Source organism: Neolamprologus brichardi, chromosome 7 (genome assembly GCF_056152115.1).
Source record: "Neolamprologus brichardi isolate AB-2024 chromosome 7, ASM5615211v1, whole genome shotgun sequence".
In the NCBI taxonomy this organism is placed as follows: domain Eukaryota; kingdom Metazoa; phylum Chordata; class Actinopteri; order Cichliformes; family Cichlidae; genus Neolamprologus; species Neolamprologus brichardi.
Genome location: NC_142110.1, coordinates 69,063,675 through 69,082,154, shown reverse-complemented (window position 1 = coordinate 69,082,154; position 18,480 = coordinate 69,063,675). Strand labels below are relative to the sequence as shown.

The window sequence follows — 18,480 nt, the reverse complement described above, 5'->3', positions numbered from 1 at the left end:
CACTGGAGTCCCATCATTTATTGTTGGGCAGCAGGAAGCAGCTCTGACATCGATTAGAAAGCCTGGAAACAGTTGCTTTTATTAAAGAGATCAGAAATGTTTATTTATTTGTTTTTATTTGGACAGTTCATACACATAAACATCATTAACACGATAACCTGCCACAGATGGATCAGACACAGTAATTATTAAAATCGAAAATAAGTAAAATAACAAAGAAGATTAGATTTTATTATTAAATAAAGATGTGCCATACACAAGTATTTTTGTGAAAAAGTCCAAATTTAGGTTTAGTATCCTAACATTTCAAATTAAGAAGTCAAACTTTTCATAAGAATCACTCAGAGAAAAGTTTTTAAAAATAGCATTTTTTTTGTTAACTTTGTTTACTCGTGGGTGGCACTTTCTTTTTCCAGTAGTAGAAACAAGCTTCCATACAAACCCATAAGGTCCATAAACATTACTGGGATATTTCTCTAACCTGTGCAGGGAAAAGTCTCACTGAGAGACCAGGTCTCTTTTTTTCCCCAAGAGGGCAGCAGAAGTTACAACAAATACAAATACAACACAAATTGTCTTTATTCCACTTTGAAAGGAAGTTCCCAGGGCCAGTTTCAGATAAAGAAGGATTATTTTGAGCTGTAAATCATGCGAAGCTGCTCTCACGATAGGTCACTTTCAACCAAGCCCCATACTCTGTACGTCACACCCCAAAAAGGAGGCGGGTCCAACAAAATGTGAACACATAAAATGATTAATGTCTCCACCACATCAGCGATACACGCACACACACACAGCTGCAGGTGTGTGCTGACGGCCCATGACCTCCTCAGAAGTTCTCCTTGTAGAAGTTGAAGCCGAAGTGTTCACACTGAGCTTTGATGACTTTGGCCAGAGCGGGAGCGCCGCAGTAAAACACATGTACCTTCCCTTTGTTCTCCTCAGACACCTTCTGAAACACCTGAAACACACAGAGTATTTTATTAGGAGCTGATACTGCAAAACACACTGACGCTCCTCGATTGATAAAACTAAACCACTATTGGAGAACCATCATGTCTCGGTCTCCCCTCTGCTTCAATAAAATAAACTCCAGAAGAAGTAGTTTCCTTAGGAACTAACATCCAGGACCTTAAATGTTTTAAATGGCCATCCATGGCAGCCTGAAACCTCAGAGATAGCAAACATCAAATGATGCTTCAAAAATTAAAGACCCCTTCATTGCTAAATTTTTCAGTCTTTTAATTTTAAGGAGAACTTTCCGAATTTGTGATGAACTCATGTGTGGTGACTCCTGACAGAGTCTGGTGCGAATGTCCCCCCGAGAAGCAGATGTCCATGGACGCTGTTTCCTGTTTGTAGCCTTTATTTAAAGCCAAAACATTTTCGCCGTGTTGAGCCTGTCTGATTTAGCCCAACGTTACTTTATCAGGTCCAGGATCTCATGTCACCCAAAGAGGACACTCTACCAAAACCTTCCAAAACTATTCAGGAAGGGTCCCAAACTCTCCTTGAAAAATACCAATAACAGAAAAGAAGAAGACCAAGTTAAACCAACGCAACGCCTCACCTTCCCCCACTCGGGTCGGCCCGGCTGGGTTCTGGTCCTCAGTCCAGTGATCGAGTCTCTCTTCTCCTTCTTGGCCAGAAGGTCGAGCGCCATCTGCAGGCCGATGGCCTTCATGTCGTTCTTGCTGAGCGCCGACGTCATGTACATGTGCATCTCCAGGAAGCGTCCTAACAAACATCAGCTTTGTGTTAACGAGCGCACAGCTTGTCCCGAATCTGCTGCTTTGTGTCTCTAATGACATCATCATTTCCAAAATGAACTCGTTTTATTTCTTAAGACCTGAAACCAGCGACTGAGACCATAAACTCATCAGGAAAGTGTTTACTGAGCTCAGAGATGAAGATTTTCCTCACAGACGTCTATACGATCAATATTCACAGGAGATATTGGACTTCCGGTCGAGTGAACGTTGGCGCGCTTGGCTGCCGCTGCTCACCGGTTATTATTATTACTATTTTCATTATAATTTTTGTTCAGTTGCTGATGATCCTGGATTTGGTCTGTTGTTCTGGCATTACCCCCACCCATTGTAAAGCCACATTGTTTCCCCAGTCTGATCATATGTTTATTTCTTTTGATGCAAACATAACCGCTTCCAAAACCTGTATCTCTCGTAATATCACCTTTAGAAAAATTAGTAATATCAACCCAGCTGTTTTTTCATCTGCCGTCCATGACCTTCCATCTATCCACAGCTCCTCAACCCCTCATGAACTCGTTTCTCATTATAATGTCAACCTACATAGCCTTCTTAACATATTTGCTCCCCTTAAACATCGAACTGTCTCATTTTCCCGTTCAGCTCCATGGTTTACCTCCGACCTGCGTCACCTTAAAGCTAAAGGACGCCAACTCGACGTCTATTCAAGAAAACCGGACTTACTGTACATAAAGAAATGCACAACGATCATGTTTTGTTCTGTAAGGACTGCATTGCCTCAAATCTGCTTACTACTCTGGTTTAATTAGTTCTAATGAAGGTAACTTCAGGTCCCTCTATTCATTGTTCAGTAAAATTACAAAACCTCCAGACACATTCCCCTCCCACATGTATTCTGTTGATTTCTGCAACTCTCTTATCTCTTTTTTCACTTCTAAAATCTCAGACATTCACCGTCAACTTAACTCTGTAGGAGCTCCTGACTCTGAAGTAGACTTCCTGTTTCCCCCACTGTCTTCCTGTCAGTTATTTTCAAGCTTTACTCTTCCCTCCATAACTGATGTATCTAATCTCATTATAAAATCTAAGTCATCCACCTGTCACCGTGACCCTCTCCCCACTGTGTTAGTTAAAGCCTGTCTTCCCTCGTTAGCACCTCTCATAACCAGTATTATTCGTTCCTCCCTGAACACTGGAATCGTTCCTGAAGCACTGAAAAAGGCTTCTGTTATCCCAACTCTCAAAAAGCCTGGTGCAGACCCCAATAACTCTGATAATCTTCGCCCTATATCAAATCTCCCCTTTATTTCAAAAATTCTTGAAAAAGCTGTCGCCTCTCAGCTTCACTTACACCTCAATGACCATAATCTCTATGAACAATTTCAATCTGGTTTCCGCCCCAATCATAGCACAGAAACTGCTCTGTTAAGGATTACCAATGACCTTCTGATGGCAGCTGATTCTGGTCTCCTATCCATCCTCATCCTTCTTGATCTTAGTGCGGCGTTTGATACCATGGATACCTTCCATTGGTATTAGTCACACCCCCCTTGCCTGGTTTACCTCCTATCTCTCAGACCGCACTCAGTTTATCCAACTTAAATCCCATTCTTCAACTCTCTATCCTGTTTCTGCTGGTGTGCCCCAGGGTTCAGTATTGGGGCCTCTTTTATTCATTATTTATATGCTTCCTCTTGGTTATATATTCTGAAAATATAATATAAACTTTCACTGTTATGCCGATGACACCCAGCTCTACCTTTCTTCTAAACCCAATTCATCCCTCCCACCTTCCTCCCTCTCAAACTGTCTTATTGAGATTAGATCCTGGTTCTCCTCCAATTTCCTCAAACTCAACAGTAATAAAACTGAAGTTTTACTTGTTGGCACACCATCTATCTTAACCAAATCCCACAGTTTTTCCATTAACATTGAACGTTCTCCCACCCTTCCCTCCCCTCAGGTTAAGAGTTTGGGTGTCATACTTGATAATACTCTCTCATTCCAGTCTCACATTAATTACATAACCCGGTCTGCTTACTTCCACTTACGTAATATTAACCGACTACGCCCCTTCCTTCCTCCCCATGGTGCTGCCGTCCTTGTCCGTAGTCTTATTACGTCCCGTATTGATTACTGTAATTCCCTCCTATTTGGTCTCCCTAAAAAGTCCCTTCATAAACTCCAACTTCTCCAAAACTCTGCAGCTCGGGTCATAACTCTGCTCTGTCAAGAGCTCATATTACAACAGTTCTTCAGCAGCTTCACTGGTTGCCCATAGAAACCAGGATAAACTTTAAAATCTTACTTCTTACATACAAGTGTGTCCATAAATCTGCTCCTTCATATTTGTGTGACCTGCTCCTCCCCTCTCAGATCATCATCTTCATCCTCACACGTCTCATCACTGTGGGGAGCAGAGCTTTCAGTCGCTCTGCTCCTCGGAGTCTCTTCCTCCTGCACTAAGACATATTGACTCCCTCTCCGTATTTAAGTCACAGCTCAAAACACATCTGTTTAAACTGGTTTATTCACTTTAATGCTGATTTTATCTGTTGTCACGCTCTGTTTTGTAATTTTAACTTATTTGATGTATTTTATGACAACTGTTCCTTTTATTAATGTTGTTCTTTGTAAGGTGACCTTGGGTTTCTGAAAGGCGCCCTCAAATAAAATGTATTATTATTATTATTACTAGGGATGCACCGATACCGATACTGGTATCGGGTATCGGGGCCGATACTGTAAAATGTGTGTGTACTCATACTCGTAAAAGTTAACCGATACCAACTTATTTCATTAATCAGAGGGTGGCTTGTCATTTCTGTTGTAGTTTTTTAGATTGGCCACTAGGGGGGCAATTATTATTTTATTTATTATTTATTTAATAATAATTATTTTGTTTGTTTGTTTACAATATGGACACTCTGCAATAATTTAAAAGTTTATTTTATTCTCAAATCTAATTTGTATTTATTTTATTCCAAACAGAAGTGTTTATTTATTATTCTGAAAGCTCGAGACAGTGCCAATAGTTCAGTGATATTTTGTAAAATTACAATGTGGAGACTCTGCAATAATTTAACAGAAGTGTTTTTTACTTGAAATTTTTTTGTGGTCATTTTTATTAAGATATTATTTATTATCGACGGGGAATATAATAAAACCTGTCTTCCAATTAATTGTATTTGTGTGTGTGTGTGTGTGTGTGTGTGTGTGTGTGTGGTAGAAGTATAGTTTTTGTACTCTGTATCAGCAAGTACTCAGATCCAAGTATCGGTATCGTATCGGTTTGAAAAAATTGGTATCGTTGCATCCCTAATTATTATTATTAGTTCTTTATGCAGTCAGGGGTGTCGCCCCCTGCTGGGAAACAGAAAAAATGAAGGTTTAACCTCAGCTTTGCTTTTCAGACCCAGAAGATGAGCTAAACTTAAGCTGTCCCTTCCAAAGCCAGCGGAGACATATCCTGAACCTCAGCATTCAGACAGCTGGAAGGAAGTGACCTCAGTGCCACGTCAATAATCACCTGCAGACCACAGAAACCTTTTCAGAAGTCTGATAACTTTGTTGGGAGGGCTTGTTGTAATATTTTGGGGAGTTTGCTTCATGCAATGCAAGACGAACCTTTAAATGTATGTTGGTCTGTCTACACGTTATTGTAGCCATGGCCACATTTATTAAACATCTCCATGTAATAATTAGTTGTGTGAAAAACACTTGGGTCTATAAATCTGTTTGGTTTTATTCAGATTTCATGTGCTCGAGGAAAAACAGTTGTTCTTCATCCACACAGGGAAACAACGTAGAGATGGAAACTGAACCCGGATTAAAGAAAGCTCTGATTGTATTTCACTTAAATATTCCATCCATGGAAGTTCTGAACCGCAGTCAGCCCAGACAAAAGCCGCCACCACCCGGGAACCAGCCTGACTTCCTGTACTCTAACTGAGCCGCACTGAAAGCTGCAGACCTGCAGACATCCTCAAGGTTTCACTCTTACTTTGTTCAGATCCCCGATTCTCCCTCTGCATCACTTCAATTCAATTCAATTTTATTTATATAGCGCCAAATCACAACAAATGTCGCCTCAAGGCACTTCTTTTCAGTCCTCTTTCCCTCTCTAATGTGAAGCATCTCTCTCACCTTCCGGCTCCTCGTCGGCCTGGTCCATCTCCAGTTTGGTGAGCAAACTCACAAACCACTCGAAGGACTTCTGGTCTCTGTTGATCCAGATGAAGTCAACCTGCAGGGTGAAGAACATCCTGGTGTCCACGTGTGCTTCATTGCAGTACAGTGAGCTGTTGTTGGGATGCACTTTTCTTACTTTGCGCAGCTTCATCTCGCTGTCTTTGATGTTCTCGCACCACGAGTATTTACAGCTGGGACAGTTCTGCTTCCTCATGCGGTACCTGAGCCACAGAAACACCTGGAGTCAGTTTTATATTCATGATTTTACTCACTGCAAAAACAAACGGTGGAGAGGGAGACTGAACACGAGAGACTTAATTATAACTCGTCTAAAAGTCCTAAAAGTAAAAAAAAAAAGAACAATTAAACAAAATGAAATTAAAATATTTGCTTTTGTTTTATTTATTGTTGAAAATGATCCAGTATCACATGAGTCTAATTTTCTGGCAAAGCTGAACATCAGTGGAGCCGCAGCTTATTCTCATTGATTATCACAGCAGAGCAGCGAGGACAGATCCTGAATAAACGTCCAGCATGTCGACAGATTACAGCTGATTATAAACCTGCAGTTTACACATGACTTGAACTGAACAGCTGGGCTGATGGAGGGGCTGAGGGGTGGAGCACAGGTCTGTGGGCGTCTTACCGGTACATGATGCTTTGCAGGATGGAGGCGAAGGGTGTGATGCCGATTCCTGCCCCGATCAGAACGGCGTGTTCGGAGGCAAAGATCTGCCGCGTCGGAGTCCCGTACGGCCCGTCTACGTAACACTGTCACATGGCAGACATTCAACAAGAAGCTGCGTCTGAAACGAGTGATTCCTGACAAACTACGCCTGCGTCAGCTGAAGGTTAACAGTTTCACCGAGTGTCTGAGGCGTTCCTCGGGGTTCTACTCTCGGTCCTGTGTAGTTTCGGCTAAAGCTGTTTTCAGAAACAGCACAATGACTCGGTTTGCTCTCTTTGAGCTCTATGTTCCCAGCAGAGTCCGTTTTTACACAAACTCAAAGAAACACAGATGATAGAAACAGTGCTGAGAACGAAGCAAAGGCAATATTATGGATCTGCCAGGTCTCACTGCAAAAACATGGAAAAATCATTTTTGTGTGCATATAGTAAGTAAAATGTATTTTTATAGCACATTTCACAGATAAAAATCAAAAAGTGCTTCACAAAAAAATCAGAAATACAAATAAAAAAATGTTTTTTCAATATATATTGAAAAAACATTAATATATTAATATATTAAATTATTTTAACAGGAAGAAAATTTCACATCATAGAGAAAAACGTTGCAAAATCAAAGCTGTCAGTGTAAACCAGGGGTGGGCAATCTCAGTCCACGAGGTGTCCTGCAGCTTTTAGATCTCACCTTGGGTCAATCACATGATTAGCTCATTAACAGGCCTCTGGAGAACTTCAGGACATGTTGAGGAGATAATTTAGCCATTTAAACCAGCTGTGTTGGTTCGAGGACACATCTAAAACCTGCAGGACGCCGGCCCTCGGGGACTGAGATTGCCCACCCCTGATGTAAACCCAAACCAAGTTTTTCACACATAAACCGAAGAATCTGAATCTTCAATCTGAATCTCTTGCTGCCCTAAAAGGAGCCGAAACTGCCTGAACAACTGTCAGGGAGTTTAAGCCCATCTTAATAACATGTTCCTCCACCCAACCTCCAAATTTTGGGCTTTTTAGACTTTCAGGGGAAAACCTGCTACTGTGTGCAAAGGCTGATAAAATAATGATAATAATTCTGTGCTGGTTCAACACTCCTGCAGAGCTCTCCTCACTGTAACTTATACACAATCATATAAAAACTGACTCGTGCTCTGAGCTCCTCACCTTGATGTTGCAGAATCTGTGGTTCTCAGTCAGCTGGGCAGAAATCTGCAGTTTAAAAGAAAACCAGAAACACATGAACTGAAACTCTTTGTCAGTAAACCAAACACACACTGAAGGAGTCGTCAGATTTCTGTAAGTTTACTGGTTCAAATATATTTCAGTAAGGAGGGGGGGCAAAGTGGCTTGCAGATGCAGGTGTTATTTAACTGCATATTTTCTGGAACTGATAAAAGAGATTTCCAACAATATGATCGAGGATATTTGTATTTATTGAAGCATGTAGATAAACCCTACATGTCTGGCCCTTCATAGCGATCGTTATTTAACACCTCTGAAGCACCAAAGGCGTCTCACGACTCGTTCTTCTCAGTGCAGTAGGTTCATATTTGTTAAAGGCTGACCTCTCCTCGCTCTGCTGATCCCAGACCGTCTGGAAAAGGTTGCATGAGTCCCTGAGCTCCGGACTCGGAGGCCTCGCCCGACGGCGAGCCGCTCTGTCGGTACATCGTCAGCTCGATGGCGCCGTCCTCATTAGACGCCACGGCTCCGTTACCGTCGGCAGAGCTGAACAGGTCGTCCTACAGGAAACCACATTGGAGATGTCACGCACAGGAAGCAGGCGGAGACGCAGCGAGCGCAGGTGTGTCAGAGTCTAACCTGAGCTCTCGGCAGCTGCCGGCGCTTCCGCAGGCTGGTGGCGAGTCTGTTGGGACCCGGAGCCTCGCTCTCCAGCTCTCTGAAGTAATCATACAGACGGTTGGTCCACTGGCCCATTGAGCGGATGTGCAACCACAGAGTATCTGCAGAACGAGACACAGAACTTACACCAGTTTCATTAGACGGTTAACCCTTTAAGACCTACCATAGAACCAAGTCTGTCAGAGCTTATATTATATGTTTACATGGTGTGGAGCCATTTTTGGGAGCATTTCAAGTTGCTATACATCAATACAACCATTATAGCCCAAATTTTAATAATATGTCTGCATTAAGTGCATAGTAATTACATAAATTGCAAGAAAGTGCAATAAACTACAAAAAAATGTAAAACCGTTTTTGTTTTTTTAACATATATTTCTAGTTAGAGAAATTTAAGAGGCTTATCCCTCAAAACTGTAAATACAAAAAAGTTGCACAAAATAGTTTCCCACCACAGGAAATTTATTTTGAGTGTCTTCATAGTTTTATTTTTGAAATACACCAATTTTTATACACTGCAGGAAAAACGAAAATAAATATTATAATGCAAATTTGCAAAAAAGCAGCATATGCATCAAAATAAACTATTTCCAGCAGTGCAATATGAGTCCTAAGCATCCCAGAAACCACACAGAAAGTCATAAAGTCAAACATAACTTTTAAAAACACCAGTATAGGCTCATGAGGCCCTTATAGTAAAAAACGTCATTTCCGCAAAATTACGTCACTTCCGGTTTTGGGCAGGTCATGGCGGACATGCGATAGTTCACACTGATGGACGTAGGAAGTCTTACAAACAGCTGATCGGATCAGCAAAGCGTGTTTCTGGAATATTATGTTTTTGTTGCTGCAAGTGCTTTTTATGCAGTTTTTGCAAAGCTATATGTGGAAGGAAACTGTGACCGAGGACAAGCTGATGGCATAAGATGTAAGTACAACTCCTCCGGTTTCATATGCAAAAAAAATGATTGCGCTAGCTCACGTGGTTGCAGAGCTACCGGGATTTAAAAATAGTTACGCAAAACAGAGCGTGCTGCTCTGACCGGCTTTAAAGGGTTAAAGGGTTAAAAACCACGCTACAGAGAAACGAAAAGGAGACCAAAGCTTTTACCTGAAATCTCATCAGAGGATCGATAAACACAAACCAACGTTCTGAGCTGAAGGTTCTGCCATCCACAGTTACACCTGCTCTCTCAGCTCATTGTTTCAGTGTTGAGAGTGTGAGGTGTACCTGACTGCTCGGGAGCGCTGCTGATGGTGAACGGGTGCCACTCATATTTGGCGATCACTGGGATGTTGATGAAGACATAATCTCCAGGTTTGAACTGGAAGAACTGGGGACGCTTGATCACCAGATGAGTCACCTGACAGACAAAAATCACCATCAGACATCGGTGGACCTCGGGCTCCGATCGGGGCGCCGGGCTCGCTTTGTGTTCGGCACCTTGGAAGGCAGCAGGTTGACCTCCACGATGTAGAGGCCGCCCATATGGGACACGGCGATCCCCACGATCTTCTCCAGCACGAACAGCAGACCTGGAACCACGAACCACTTCCAGAAGTTTGCACAGTGAATGATCAGCAGGATCCAAACCCACACGTAGGACAGGTGAGACCAGTAAAACACCTGCGGAGGAAACGGCGGTCAGCATCTCGCGGCAGGAAGCAGACCACGCACGCAGAGAAAACCGTGTCTGTTACCTCGAAGTGTCCGCTGCGGCGCACGAACGTGCTGGAGCAGAGCACCATGAGGCAGATCAGCACCTGCAGGACGACTCCGGTCAGCGAGGCTGTCCCCTTCACCCAGCCAATCCCAGGGCGGGTGGTCAGCAGGTACTCCCACAGGCTGTACTCGCCGCTCGCCGTCATCTGGACTGAGACACACAGCACCGGGACGCCAGTCTACACCTGTTTACACCTGTGTACACCTGTATACACCTGTGTGCTTGTGGGTGTGTGCTTATACCGAAGTTAAAGGCGTGTGCAGTGGTGTGCACCAGCGTGAATCCGAGGATGGCGTAGCCCACAATCTGGTGCAGCAGGATGTTCTGATCCAGAGGAAACACCCTCACCACCCACGTGGCCCTGAGCCAGGTCAAACAGCGCCGCAGCATCAGCACCTGGAAACGAAGACGCCAAAGATAAATAAAGAAGGAAACGTGGCAGCAGCAGGTCTGTGCTGCCCTCTGCTGGACACTAAGACACAGCACAGCCCCCTCTCTGCTGATTCCTTTGTGTGAAAGTACTCAGCTGTGGTGCAATGATTATTGCCTCACAGGTTTAGCTGGGTTAACTGGTGGCTTCATTCTGCTGAGTTTAATGACTGTGATAAATACTGTGGTTGGTGCAGACAGCACCCACATAAACAGGAGCAGCTGCACGTTTGTTACTTTTTACTGCTTTTGTTGCTTTTTTTGTGTAGACAGAAAACATCAGTCAGCGTAAAATTACTGTTTTATATCCACAATCAGTTTAGTTCTCCTCTGATACAGCTCTGATGGGTTTAGGTATGATCTGCTGTGATAGTGCATCAAATTTAAAAACCTTTTCATGAGTGTAATGTGGCGCCATGTGGTGCTGGCATTAGAACTGGTTTCACTGCTTCCAACTGGTCCAGATTGGACCCGATGGTGGCTATGTCAGGGGTTAATGCAGCAAAGACGGCCTTTTAGATGTTGCACTTATGCAGCCCACATCTCATGTCCACCATAGTGTGGATGGAACATGATGCTAATGGAAATGCTGGCTGAAGCCGAAAAGGCACTGTGGGAGAACCGGCTCTCCACAGGAAGCCACTTCTTGCACCGGCACCACGATGGAGGGAAAGAGGCACAGACAGGTACGGATGCAGTTTGTGTCATACCATGACGAAGGTGCAGTTAAAGTTGAGGCACTGGCCGCAGCCTTTGGCCACCATGAACCAAGGCCCGCCGTAGCTGTGGCGCAACATGGCGACGATGAACAGCAGCAGATTAAGGAGGGAGTACACAGCCAGGAACAGCAGCTTCCGGCTGTTGTTCTGCCAGTAGGCCCGGGTCAGGTAGCGAGGGGTCTGACGCTTCTTCTGGTCCAGATCAGGAGGCTTCAGCCAGTTAGCAGCGCTGAAGATGAAAAACAGAACAGGTGTATAAACAGGTCTGCAGGTTTACAGGTGTATAAACAGGTCTGCAGGTTTACAGGTGTATTAGCAGGTCTGCAGGTTTACAGGTGTATAAACAGGTCTGCAGGTTTACAGGTGTATAAACAGGTCTGCAGGTTTACAGGTGTATAAACAGGTCTGCAGGTTTACAGGTGTATAAACAGGTCTGCAGGTTTACAGGTGTATTAGCAGGTCTGCAGGTTTACAGGTGTATAAACAGGTCTGCAGGTTTACAGGTGTATAAACAGGTCTGCAGGTTTACAGGTGTATAAACAGGTCTGCAGGTTTACAGGTGTATAAACAGGTCTGCAGGTTTACAGGTGTATAAACAGGTCTGCAGGTTTACAGGTGTATTAGCAGGTCTGCAGGTTTACAGGTGTATAAACAGGTCTGCAGGTTTACAGGTGTATAAACAGGTCTGCAGGTTTACAGGTGTATAAACAGGTCTGCAGGTTTACAGGTGTATAAGCAGGTCTGCAGGTTTACAGGTGTATAAACAGGTCTGCAGGTTTACAGGTGTATTAGCAGGTCTGCAGGTTTACAGGTGTATTAGCAGGTCTGCAGGTTTACAGGTGTATAAACAGGTCTGCAGGTTTACAGGTGTATAAACAGGTCTGCAGGTTTACAGGTGTATAAACAGGTCTGCAGGTTTACAGGTGTATTAGCAGGTCTGCAGGTTTACAGGTGTATAAACAGGTCTGCAGGTTTACAGGTGTATAAACAGGTCTGCAGGTTTACAGGTGTATTAGCAGGTCTGCAGGTTTACAGGTGTATAAGCAGGTCTGCAGGTTTACAGGTGTATAAACAGGTCTGCAGGTTTACAGGTGTATAAACAGGTCTGCAGGTTTACAGGTGTATTAGCAGGTCTGCAGGTTTACAGGTGTATTAGCAGGTCTGCAGGTTTACAGGTGTATAAACAGGTCTGCAGGTTTACAGGTGTATTAGCAGGTCTGCAGGTTTACAGGTGTATGAGCAGGTCTGCAGGTTTACAGGTGTATAAACAGGTCTGCAGGTTTACAGGTGTATAAACAGGTCTGCAGGTTTACAGGTGTATTAGCAGGTCTGCAGGTTTACAGGTGTATAAACAGGTCTGCAGGTTTACAGGTGTATAAACAGGTCTGCAGGTTTACAGGTGTATAAGCAGGTCTGCAGGTTTACAGGTGTATAAACAGGTCTGCAGGTTTACAGGTGTATAAACAGGTCTGCAGGTTTACAGGTGTATTAGCAGGTCTGCAGGTTTACAGGTGTATTAGCAGGTCTGCAGGTTTACAGGTGTAAAAACAGGTCTGCAGGTTTAAAGGTGTATAAACAGGTCTGCAGGTTTACAGGTGTATTAGCAGGTCTGCAGGTTTACAGGTGTATAAACAGGTCTGCAGGTTTACAGGTGTATAAACAGGTCTGCAGGTTTACAGGTGTATAAGCAGGTCTGCAGGTTTACAGGTGTATAAACAGGTCTGCAGGTTTACAGGTGTATAAACAGGTCTGCAGGTTTACAGGTGTATTAGCAGGTCTGCAGGTTTACAGGTGTATTAGCAGGTCTGCAGGTTTACAGGTGTATTAGCAGGTTTGCAGGTTTACAGGTGTATTAGCAGGTCTGCAGGTTTACAGGTGTATAAACAGGTCTGCAGGTCTACAGGTGTATTAGCAGGTCTGCAGGTTTACAGGTGTATTAGCAGGTCTGCAGGTTTACAGGTGTATAAACAGGTCTGCAGGTTTACAGGTGTATTAGCAGGTCTGCAGGTTTACAGGTGTATTAGCAGGTCTGCAGGTTTACAGGTGTATTAGCAGGTCTGCAGGTTTACAGGTGTATTAGCAGGTCTGCAGGTTTACAGGTGTAGGAGCAGGTCTGCAGGTTTACAGGTGTATTAACAGGTCTGCAGGTTTACAGGTGTATAAACAGGTCTGCAGGTTTACAGGTGTATTAGCAGGTCTGCAGGTTTACAGGTGTATGAGCAGGTCTGCAGGTTTACAGGTGTATGAGCAGGTCTGCAGGTTTACAGGTGTAGGAGCAGGTCTGCAGGTTTACAGGTGTATAACCAGGTCTGCAGGTTTACAGGTGTATAAACAGGTCTGCAGGTTTACAGGTGTATTAGCAGGTCTGCAGGTTTACAGGTGTATGAGCAGGTCTGCAGGTTTACAGGTGTAGGAGCAGGTCTGCAGGTTTACAGGTGTATTAACAGGTCTGCAGGTTTACAGGTGTATAAACAGGTCTGCAGGTTTACAGGTGTATAAACAGGTCTGCAGGTTTACAGGTGTATTAGCAGGTCTGCAGGTTTACAGGTGTATGAGCAGGTCTGCAGGTTTACAGGTGTATGAGCAGGTCTGCAGGTTTACAGGTGTAGGAGCAGGTCTGCAGGTTTACAGGTGTATTAACAGGTCTGCAGGTTTACAGGTGTATTAGCAGGTCTGCAGGTTTACAGGTGTATTAGCAGGTCTGCAGGTTTACAGGTGTATTAGCAGGTCTGCAGGTTTACAGGTGTATAAACAGGTCTGCAGGTTTACAGGTGTATAAACAGGTCTGCAGGTTTACAGGTGTATAAACAGGTCTGCAGGTTTACAGGTGTATAAACAGGTCTGCAGGTTTACAGGTGTATTAGCAGGTCTGCAGGTTTACAGGTGTATGAGCAGGTCTGCAGGTTTACAGGTGTAGGAGCAGGTCTGCAGGTTTACAGGTGTATTAACAGGTCTGCAGGTTTACAGGTGTATTAGCAGGTCTGCAGGTTTACAGGTGTATTAGCAGGTCTGCAGGTTTACAGGTGTATTAACAGGTCTGCAGGTCTACAGGTGTATAAACAGGTCTTCAGGTCTACAGGTGTATTAGGAGGTCTGCAGGTTTACAGGTGTATTAGCAGGTCTGCAGGTTTACAGGTGTATAAACAGGTCTGCAGGTCTACAGGTGTATAAACAGGTCTGCAGGTTTACAGGTGTATTAGCAGGTCTGCAGGTTTACAGGTGTATAAACAGGTCTGCAGGTTTACAGGTGTATAAACAGGTCTGCAGGTTTACAGGTGTATTAGCAGGTCTGCAGGTTTACAGGTGTATAAACAGGTCTGCAGGTTTACAGGTGTATAAACAGGTCTGCAGGTTTACAGGTGTATAAACAGGTCTGCAGGTTTACAGGTGTATTAGCAGGTCTGCAGGTTTACAGGTGTATTAGCAGGTCTGCAAGTTTACAGGTGTATAAACAGGTCTGCAGGTTTACAGGTGTATAAACAGGTCTGCAGGTTTACAGGTGTATTAGCAGGTCTGCAGGTTTATAGGTGTATTAACAGGTCTGCAGGTTTACAGGTGTATTAGCAGGTCTGCAGGTTTACAGGTGTATTAACAGGTCTGCAGGTTTACAGGTGTATAAACAGGTCTGCAGGTTTACAGGTGTATTAGCAGGTCTGCAGGTTTACAGGTGTATTAACAGGTCTGCAGGTTTACAGGTGTATTAGCAGGTCTGCAGGTTTACAGGTGTATTAACAGGTCTGCAGGTTTACAGGTGTATAAACAGACATCAGTACTGACCTGATGGTGAGGTTCTCCATCACCTCGGGGAACGTCTCCAGTTCAGCTTTGAGCTCCTCAAAGGTGATGGAGCCGCTGTTGTCCTTATCGGCGGACTCAAACAGAGCCAGTGTGAGGTCATCCAGCTTCTCCTCCGGCAGTGAGATGGCGCTCTCACGCAAACATGACTTCAGAACCGTTTTCAGCTCGTCTGGATCTATTGAACCGCTGCCTGTCAACAGAAAGCAAAAACGATTAAGTGAAACTTGCCCCCTGCCCCGTCGCCCGGCGGGCTGACGACGATACCCCATCAGCCTTTTACAGAGTTATAAAACTGATAACTGACCTCTACTTGCTTCAGGACGTCAGTTATCTCTTATCTACAACTGTTAGACAGACTGAAACATTTGAAAATAACTCTTGTTGTAAATGTTGTAAATGCTGATGCATGAGCGAATGCTGACCGTCCACGTCGTAGACCTGGAACAGGAAGCGGAGCTTGTCGGTCTCGTTGCCGTGGATCAGGAGGTCCAGAGCTTTGAGCAGTTCGTCCAGGCTGATGGAGCCGCTGCCGTCTGAGTCGAACAATGCGAAGAAACGCTCAGCAAAGAAAGACTGCGAACAATTAGAGGACACGAGTTATTGAGGCCCATTTCAGGTGTTTTTTCTAAACTGCTTGCCCGTCCATTCTCACCTCTTTGACCTTGAGAGCTGTTTTGAACTCCTCCAGGTCAATCTCTTTGTCCTCTCCGGCAATGGTCTCAAACTGTTTGGTCACCCACTCCAGCCAGCGGGCGTCTTCGTCCAGACTCATGGTGACCAGCTTTGCTGCTGCAGCTGGAGGGGACAAGCCAGCAAGCATCAAACCTAGCTTTTTGTTTTGATCTGCCTGTAATCCTAATTACTCTTCTTCCACCAGAGCGGATATGTATTAACAGACCTCTCTGCACTGAATCATATCTGTTATTAACCTCTGTCTCTCTTCCACAGCATGTCTTTATCCTGTCTTCCTTCTCTCACCCCAACCAATCACAGCAGATGGCCCCGCCCCTCCCTGAGCCTGGTTCTGCTGGAGGTTTCTTCCTGTTAAAAGGGAGTTTTTCCTTCCCACTGTCGCCAAAGTGCTTGCTGATAGGGGGTCATATGATTGTTGGGTTTCTCTGTATTATTGTAGGATCTACCTTACATTATAAAGCTCCTTGAGGCGACTGTTGTTGTGATTTTTATAAATAAAACTGAATTGAATGAATCTGAGTCCCTCTGGGATTGATGGGTCCCATTTGAATCTCCTTTTACGTGTTTTATTATCATATTATTACTCAGGTTGTCTCATCATAGACTTGGTCAGAAATTCTTCTTATCATATTTTAAAGGGTGAAACTCGTCCTGGTCCTTATTGTTCTTGTCGAGGCGCGGGGACATCTCTTCAGGGTCAACAGTGTTAACGAATTTAAGATGAAACCAGGTCGTGCAGAAATTCAAAGAGAACGAGAACCAGTTCAGAGTTTCACAAACGACTCTGTGCATATGCAAAACTAGGATTAGATTAATGAAATGTGCACACCGGCCTGACAAATGTGCAATCTGTGTGACTCTGTCTAAATCAGCGTCATTATTGTAAAGAAGGCTCGGGCTGAAATGACGGGTGTTTGGATATCGTCTGGCCTTTAATCTTTATTCTTTGCACCATTTCTTGTTACTGCAGCAACAGCACGGCTGTGTGTCCTTCAGAGGCTGAGGGGCTCCCTCCGCCATGTACAAAACAGGTTATTACTGCACTACACGAGGAATCACTGAGGCCGGCGCTCCTGACACTCAGCGAGGCAAATAAAAGGAAAAGCTCTTGTGGAGCAGCTGTCTAATAAATCATCAGACTGCATCGACCTTCATAAGAGGAGCGACGATTGGAGAATGCAAACCAACGTGTAACCAACGGTAAAAGTGATGATGACGATCACATGATTCTAATTTTCCGTCTTTCTGCAGAGCCGGTGTGTTTGGTTGCAGATGTCATGCAGAGATTTGATTGGTTGGTGGTGATCGAGTCCAGATTTGGTTCTGTGTAATCACTTTTCCAGGGAGATCATTTAAACTGTGTTAAAAACAGCAGGAGTCTCAGTCTGAGGCCTGAAATGCATTCTGGGAAACATCCAGGCTCTTCTCAGCAGGTGGGACAGGTGTGTGCTCAGAGCAGGTGACAGTAGGTGAAAGGTCTCCTACATTTAGAGATGAGCATCATCTTCCAGTTGAGGTTGTGTCGAAGCCTCTAATGCAGCTGTATTTGAAGTCTTTTCCTCCCCGTGGCGGTAACGATGGCGTTCCCGTTCTGTTAAATCAAACTTGAGCTTCTCACGTTTGTAAAGTTCTTGAAGGTTTGTGATCGCAGAGTCTCCGCTGGGATCTGAGTGGAATTTGAACCGTCAGCCTTCACGAGCAGCTGGACTCGTGGACGTCCTGCTGGTTTCCCTCACGGGGACAATCTGCAGCGATGCCGTCGTCATGGAGACGTCGGATGCAGAGACAACAAATAATACACGTGAGGCGACGAAGCATCGCCACAATCAAACCTGAAAGTCCCTCAGAGTCCCAGCCTGAATAATTTCAGCTGTTTTTTAAAATAAAGCTTCTGACCGTAGAGTCACGGCTGCGCCTCACACCTGACCTCCCGAGGTCAGTTCAGCCAATCAGAGAGCAGCAGGAATGTCCACACGTCCGTACAGGCTCCATCCTTCTGCTTTTCTGTAGTTATTCGGGCATTATTTGACCTCCATACAGCAGCGACAGCTCTCAGTGTGAGCTGCCGTATGGAGGTCAGACTAATCATCGAAAACATTTTAAATCTGCCTTCAAAATAAAATTCAAAATATGATCACAGGTTCCTGATAACTGAGGTTTTAGTTTAAACCTGAAACTCTCACTGAGCCATGAAGTCTCTGAAATCCACCTTCTCCTGAAAATCCTTAAAATATTAGTTTCACAAATTAAAGTCAGACTCACATTTACCTGCTGCGCCGAGTCTCCCTCCGTCCTCAGCTGCTCTCCGTCTCCTCTGAGCTCCCTCCTCACCTCCTCCTCCTCCTCGTGTCAGCTGGAGCTGACGTCCCACAGCCCTCACAAAAACAACATGGAGCAGAGCAGAAACACGTTTAACCCCACAGGTGAGTCCGGGTTTGTCACATGGTTTAACTAGACTTTTGTTATTAAGTTTGTTATTCCTGATACTGCTGAGGTTCACGTCTCGACCTCACCTTTTGATTTCCAGCTGGAGAAGAGTCGCATGAAGCTGAAGCTGGGAGATCCCACTATATGCAGTCACAGCAAGCATCAAGTGAGGATCTTTCTGGGGGGGGGCTGCCCTGTGTCACCCCTCTTCAGTAGTTTTCC

General features: G+C 44.5%; 1 protein-coding gene across 1 annotated transcript; it reads right to left on the bottom strand.

Annotated features, from left to right (window-relative positions):
* Nucleotides 1-116: 116 nt before the first annotated feature.
* nox5 (NADPH oxidase, EF-hand calcium binding domain 5) lies at nt 117-18,212 on the bottom strand. The gene is made up of 17 exons (XM_087844585.1): nt 18,094-18,212; nt 15,791-15,933; nt 15,561-15,711; nt 15,118-15,328; nt 11,332-11,569; nt 10,435-10,588; nt 10,170-10,342; nt 9,913-10,095; nt 9,700-9,832; nt 8,427-8,569; nt 8,171-8,347; nt 7,770-7,814; nt 6,568-6,692; nt 6,058-6,142; nt 5,877-5,976; nt 1,571-1,737; nt 117-961 (listed from the first exon to the last, which is right to left on the bottom strand). Exons 2-17 carry the CDS (start codon nt 15,908-15,910, stop codon nt 830-832), a joined length of 2,337 nt encoding a protein of 778 aa, XP_087700711.1. The 5' UTR covers nt 15,911-15,933; nt 18,094-18,212; the 3' UTR covers nt 117-829.
* Between the last annotated feature and the right edge of the window lie 268 nt (nt 18,213-18,480).